General features: G+C 41.0%; 1 protein-coding gene across 3 annotated transcripts in view; it reads right to left on the reverse strand.

Moving 5' to 3' along the window:
* Window positions 1-6,771, reverse strand: part of PNPLA7 (patatin like phospholipase domain containing 7) — a 257,027-nt gene that overhangs the window by 172,113 nt on the left and 78,143 nt on the right. For all 3 annotated transcript variants that reach the window (XM_019540522.1, XM_019540520.1, XM_019540521.1), the window contains exons 16-17: window positions 4,587-4,664; window positions 3,126-3,331 (exon numbers count right to left, since the gene is read on the reverse strand). In XM_019540522.1, the coding sequence (XP_019396067.1) occupies window positions 3,126-3,331; window positions 4,587-4,664 (284 nt within the window). The remainder of the gene's footprint in view (window positions 1-3,125; window positions 3,332-4,586; window positions 4,665-6,771) is intronic.

A 6,771-nucleotide genomic window follows, 5' to 3' on the forward strand; every position in this document is an offset into this window, starting at 1 on the left:
GGGGGAGACACCAGCCCTACTGGCAGCATCAGTTTCAGGCAGAGGAGGCATGTACACCCCTACCAGTCACCTATGCTTACTGTAACTGTCCTCTTCTCAGCACACCAGCTGCTTTAACACCTTTTTCAAACTAGTGAAAGCTCCTGAATGATTGAGCTCTTATTCCATTCGATTTACCATTTGGCCCTCAGAACCTTCTTCCATACAGACTTTTCTGTTGTGATCAGTATAATTAGATCCCCCCATTCTGTGAATACTAATCCCCATTTGGCATTGCTAAGTGACAAGCTGTTTGTGGTTCCTATTGGTGCTGCTTGTCATTTCTCTGACATCTTTACAGCTTCTATGGGGCTGTTAACACAGAGGACAAAAAAAAAAAAAACTCACTGTGAATCAAAAGCAAGAAAAAGAAAGATTTTTCCCCTCCAGCAGCTAGGTTTCCCCTTCTGTCCCCACAGTCATCACTGATTTTGAGTCAGTCTCTGTACATGCCTACCACCTAGAAACAAGAGCCAAATGTCTTACACTACAGAAACTTGTTTTTTTGTAGGGATGCCTGTATTCTTTATCACTAGTTATGAAGGCTTTAGCCCAGCTGTCTGGAAAAGGCTGGCACTGCCATGTCATTACTTTTTCTGGTGGCTCCAGTGTGACTGGCAGGGAAAGTAAAAAACAAATCATATTCCTCCTCTTTCCATATCACATATCAAGAGACTCCAACCTGTATGACTTACAGAAGTGGAAAAAGTGACAGAGTCCTTCTACTCAGTGTTGAAGACATACACCTCTTGGAGACTCTTTGATGATAACTTGATTATATTATTCATCGAGACACCGCAAGTTAGAGTGTAGCACCCTGTACTTAGCACAAATTGGTGAAATGAAGAGGGCATTTAGCAGAAAACTATATAAGCAGTCTGTGTCACCCCTCAATTTAAATCTCCCTATTTAGCGTTATTTAATAGCATCAAGTACCAGGCAAAAGCTCCTGGACCCGAAGTTTCAGTGAAGGAAATTTAATCTACAGCCTGGAATCTAAGTATTTCCAAATGCTGGGCTGCTGTTTTGCAATATTACACTTTTTACCTGATGGCAATCATGGCCATGCTGTTTGTCTTTTAATTTCCAATGACAGACCTGGGCAGCTTTCCCCTACTGCTAAGTGGCAATACAATGGAAGGAGAACTGTATGTATAGAACCAGTCAAAGACAAAGAGTAGGAAAGAGTTTCAAGAGAATTTTGATGGATTACAACAGCTTTTTCCTGGATGGGGACATGAGAACAAAATAGTAAGATCCTGTCTGAAATGCACAGGAATCCAAGACTTCACGTAAAGAGGATTGTGTATCTAGGATTCAATGAAGGTGGAGAATGATAAATATACCTAGTTTTATGCATTACTTTTCAACATCTCTCTTCACAACCAAACTGAAGGAGGAGAAAAAAAAAACAACTGAGGAAGAGCATGTTACCCCAAGACTTTCTCCTGAAGTACTGACTGACATGACGATAGGTGTGGAGGAAATAGCTGTAAGGAAAGAGCCTGGTTTTGGAAAAGACTGTGGTGAAAGGGTGCAGGTGATAATAGAACACAGTGAACTGATAACAGAGCCATTAGAGAGAGAGAGAGAAAAAATAAGAAACAAGTTAAGACTGGTGTATAAGAGCTGATGGGCTGGAGACCTGCGAACAGATGGTAGAGGGCAAATGGCTAGTGGAAAGTTAAGGAAATGTTTGGAGAGAAGCTTCTCAACTCTTTGAGAGATCAGCAGAAGGGAACTTTGGCAAAGAAAAGACCAAGCTAGCAGAAGAGTCAACCCAGGGTTAACTAGCAAAAGAGGAAATGAAGCCATAGGCAGGAGAAACTTTTAGGTCAGGTGGGACATAAATGTGAAATACGAAGTCACTAAGTAAAAAGAGGAGGACTGAGGAACAGAAAGAAAGAAAATAAAGTGTCTACAGGAAATGTAGATAACAGATACCTGGTACAGGACAAGAAGGGAGTATCCATCTGATGGGCTAAAGTTTGAATAAGGAGAAGTTGTTTAACAAAGGGAAGAGAACATACTGAATACATCAGAGTACTATTTTATGAATAAATGGTCCTCTGTCACCTGAGCTAGTGTTCAGTCATAGTCATCACAGAAATAAGAGCCTTGAGACAGGTCATGAAATTAATTAAAAACAGAGAGAAATTTAAAAGATTGGGGTTCAGAAAAGAAATGAAAAGAATAGGGCCAAGATGTACAAAACAATGAACAGTCCTAAGAGCACAAGCCAGAAAAAAATCCTGGTTATCCTTATTCTGCAACAACTAGGGGACATTTAATTACAAAGTGAAAAAGCAGCTATTTTAAAGCTAAGAAATAGATATATTTTATGAACCACTGTGTGTATGAACTTACAGTTATAAGACCTCAATGATAAGATCATAGCACAATTCAAGAGGATTAAATGTTTATGTCAGAAAATAACACAGTGATACACAGTAGATTAAAAAACCCAAAAAACTATGGCATTTTTGCTGTCATGCTTTAAGGCATGAACCAACCACTAATAAATAGGGATCAGGAAGATATCTGCCCTGTCTGTAGACAAAGCAGTGCTCTTCATTCAACTTGACCTGTTGGTGTATGTGGGAACCATGTAAGGAGTCACTCTGTATCTCTCTGCAACTCGCTGTAGCAAATGTAGCTCATTAATTCCACTATGGTTAAAAATAGAAAGAGGATGGCTCTCTGGTAAATAAGGAACTACAAAGATATCACTGCAAAGAAATACTTCAACACCTAAACGTGGGCTGAGGTTGACTTTTTCATTATTTGTATTACTGTAGCACGCCTAGGAATCCAACAAGATAAGCTCTGCACAAACATACAACAAAATGCTCACCACTGAGAGTGTTACAGTATACTTTTCTCTTAAGTTCTGTGAACTGCTCATTGCTGGAAACAGGATCCTGTAACCTATAGTCTAATGCAACTTAAGTTCCTCACATAGATCATCCTTTTGTCATATGTGTTCTAGCAATGCAGATAACATACACACTCTTCCCAAACACCAAAATGTATTCAGAATGGTTGTAAAAAGCAAAATCAATACACTACGCCAAGGCAGGACTCACTCATAGAAATGGGATTTGGAAATGGACAGAAAGCTGCAATCTCGATTGGCCTTGATGGTGAAGATGAGAGGTTCCCCAGTAAGGACAGCTAGCTGGCCTACTACTTCCCCTGGATGAGTGATGAATAGACAAGTGTCTTCCTCAGAGTCTATCTTCCGCTGGTACACATGAAGCATCCCTGAGATCACAAACCGGATATTAACATCCTGGAAAGAGTGGACACAAAGTTCCTCATTATAAATCCTCACAAGTTTCAATCTGATAATTATTGTGACAATATTACAAAAAAAAAAAAATACATTTTTTCTAGGGGGTTTTAAAGAACTTACGCAGTATAAGCAGTCACATTTGTGAACTGTTAAAAACAAACATTTTTATGGATTGTTGCCAATTGCTGCAGTCCCAGTACTGAAACAGATCTTTCTCTGAACGATCAGGAAGGTCACCATGACTAACAGATCTCAAGAGGTGGACAAGCAATTCTAAGTGGAGATAAGGTATTCATAGCAGAACACTTTGGGTAATGCTGTGTTTTGGCAAAACAGAATAGGTAAGCACTAGGACTGAAGCCAGAATTCATCCCCCTCATTCACTCCCCTGTTTTATGCATTTTTACATCAGCTACAAGTGGTATTATAAAAATCTTTATCTTCTGCTTGTTGCAAAATGCAGCAATCTGCAAAGAACCCTGGATGTGTAAGAAAAGGTATTCTAATAAAAATGAGTAACTTTGATCATACATTGCAGGATACATTTTTGTAAACAAGTAACTGCACACTTGCACTGTACAAATACCACATAACTTCCATTGAAAATAAGTGTAAGCTAGAAAGAGTGAGAAGTGTGCAGATTTATATTGCTTTTGGACATACTATTTCATATAAAGCAAAGCACATAAGCTGTGGCTCAGACAACAGGTGATAGCAATGACTGGTTCTCCAATTATAGAATGAACTCAATATTGTGCAAGGGAGATTAGGAGAAAGAATTTCCCTCTTCCTCTGTGTGCATTTGGACTGCAGTTTTGCATGACTCCTCACCAATGATACAAGCTCCAGACAGTTTCTCTCTCTGGTGAGCTTCCCGCTAAGGAGGGAAAAATGCCTAAACTGCTCTTTTCAACCTAACTTTTTATCCAAATCATTAGGTGCTCCTCACATTCATTGCACCTGGGAATTTATTCTCCCTGTAGCTCTGTCTGTATGGTCACTGTTGTAACCCCCATTTTACAGGTGGGGACATGATGCATTGACTGATGAAACCACTTGCACAGGCTTGGAGCTGACCTGGAACTTCCAAAGGCTTCAAATGACAAGGTACAGTTTAATACACATCTCCAATAACAATCCATTGTCAGAAGTATACAAGAACCTTGGCAGGATTCCATGGGCTTGTAATGAATGGGAAGTAATGTGGACTCTTTTCTGCCATGTCACCCTTCACTTGATGAAGTACACTTACCTGGTCTCCCTGCCTTGACAACACAGTTCCAGCAGTAACATGATGCAGGGTCACTCTGTCATTCAACAACGAGGGATTCTAGAAAGGGAGGGAGGGGGAAAAAAAAGAAAAATCACAAATGTACCATTTAGCACATCTGTACATATGAAAAAAGATCTGAAAATGTAGGGGAGTAACCATTAACACAGGAACAGTCACTGACAGGAAGGTTATAAATCCTTTAGCCTTTAAGTTAGAGTTGATTGTCTAACTAAGAGTTCAAGAGCCATTTTCATACATATGCCTTAGCTCTCTTCACTTAAATATATTTACAAGCTTAAGGATTTTATTTTGCTCTACCGTTGCCTTGAGTGCTACCAGTCTATGACTTTTCTAAGTACTGATATAAAAAACATGAAGTGGTTGATCTCATCAATGAAAACTTGGTTAACATTTCAACACCCAAAGAATACTGTAGTAAGGAATTTTGACTGATTACAGATAAAGTTGAGTTTTGCATTTTCTGAAAGTTTAAGGCCAGAAAGTATTGCTAAATTAATTTTGTCTGACCTCCTGTATAGGTCACAGGAAAGAAGGGCTGGAAGGGACCTCATGAGGTCATCTAATCCAACCCCAGTTAAAGGCAGGATTATTGCCAACTAAACCATCCCAGCCAAGTGTCCGTCCAAACTGCTCTTGAAAATGTCCAGAAATGGAGATTCCACAACTTCTCTAGGTAGCCTGTTGTAATGCTTAACCACCCTCATAGTAAAAACATTCTTCCTAATCTCCAACCTAAACGTCTCCCATGCTGAAGGTTGGGGCCATTGTTCCTAGTCCTGTCTCCTGTGATCACAGAGAAAAGTTCATCTCCATCCTCTTCATAATCATTCTTCAGGTAATTGAAGATTCTTATCAAATCCCCTTATATGTTCCAGACTAAATAGCCCTCTATATATATATTTCAACTTTCTCTGCAATTAGCTCATTAAGCCTCATATTGTAGGCTCATTTTCCAGTCATTTCAGTGACCCTCCATTAAATGCTCCCTAGTTTATATCTATCCTTTTTAATGTTAACCCCAGAAATGGACACAACATTCTAGTAGCAGCCTTGTCACTGCTATGACCAGTAGGAAGAGCGTCACCTACTTCTACAAGATCCTCCAAGGATCACCTTAGCCCTTTTTGCCATGGTACTGCACCAACAGCTCATATGTTGAGGCAGTCACCCGTCATTACCCCTAAATCTTTTTAGGTGCAAATGGATGCATTTACACGAGACGCTAAAGCGCAGTAGACTAGTTCTACTGTGTATTAGTGTGTCACAGCAAAAGCCATGATATTGCACTAATGCACAGCAGAATGAATCTACTGCACATTAGCATCAATTAAAAGGCATGTGCTGGTGCTACTGTGCAGTAGTGCCGGTTACTACACATTGAATTAGTACCAATTATTACAGGTACTAAAACTTAAGGCGCAGAAACCACAGCACATTAATGCATGGGTAGACATGTGCCCACTGGTTTTCAAGAAAAAATCTTGTACCTTAGAAGCAAAACCTGCATTTCTGGGTTACAGGTGTATTATCCTGCATTTGGCTGTCTTACAATACACAGTGGTGGAGGACCACAACTTAACCAACCTATTCCAGACCTATTCAAGAGGGATGTGGATAAGATGGAGACGGTGCAGAGGAGGGTCACTCATATGATCAGGGGGCAGCAGGGCAGGCCCTACGAGGAGAGGCTAAGGGACCCGAACCTATTCAGCCTCCACAAGAGAAGGCTGAGGCGGGCGGGATCTAGTGGCCTGTTACAAACTAGTCAGAGGGGATCAGCAGGCACTGGGGGAGTCCCTGTTTCCCCGAGCACTACCAGGAGTGATTAGAAATAACAGTCACATGCTGGCAGAGGGTAAATTCGGATTAGACATCAGGAGGTGCTACTTCACTGTCAGGGCAGCTAGGATCTGGAACCAGCTTCCAAGCAAAGTGGCACTGGCACCTACCCTGGGGGTCTTTGAGAGGAGGCTGGATGAACACCTTGCTGGGGTCGTTTGACCCCAGTACTCTTTCCTGCCATGGCAGGGGGTCGGACTTGATGACAAAAAGTCCTTTTTCAGGTATGTGGGGAGCCAGAGGAAAAGCAAGGGCAATGTTGGACCCCTGCTAAACCAGATGGGGCAACTGACAACTGACGCCC

The sequence above is a fragment of the Crocodylus porosus genome, unplaced genomic scaffold (genome assembly GCF_001723895.1).
Source record: "Crocodylus porosus isolate Cpor-Errol unplaced genomic scaffold, CroPor_comp1, whole genome shotgun sequence".
NCBI lineage: Eukaryota > Metazoa > Chordata > Crocodylia > Crocodylidae > Crocodylus > Crocodylus porosus.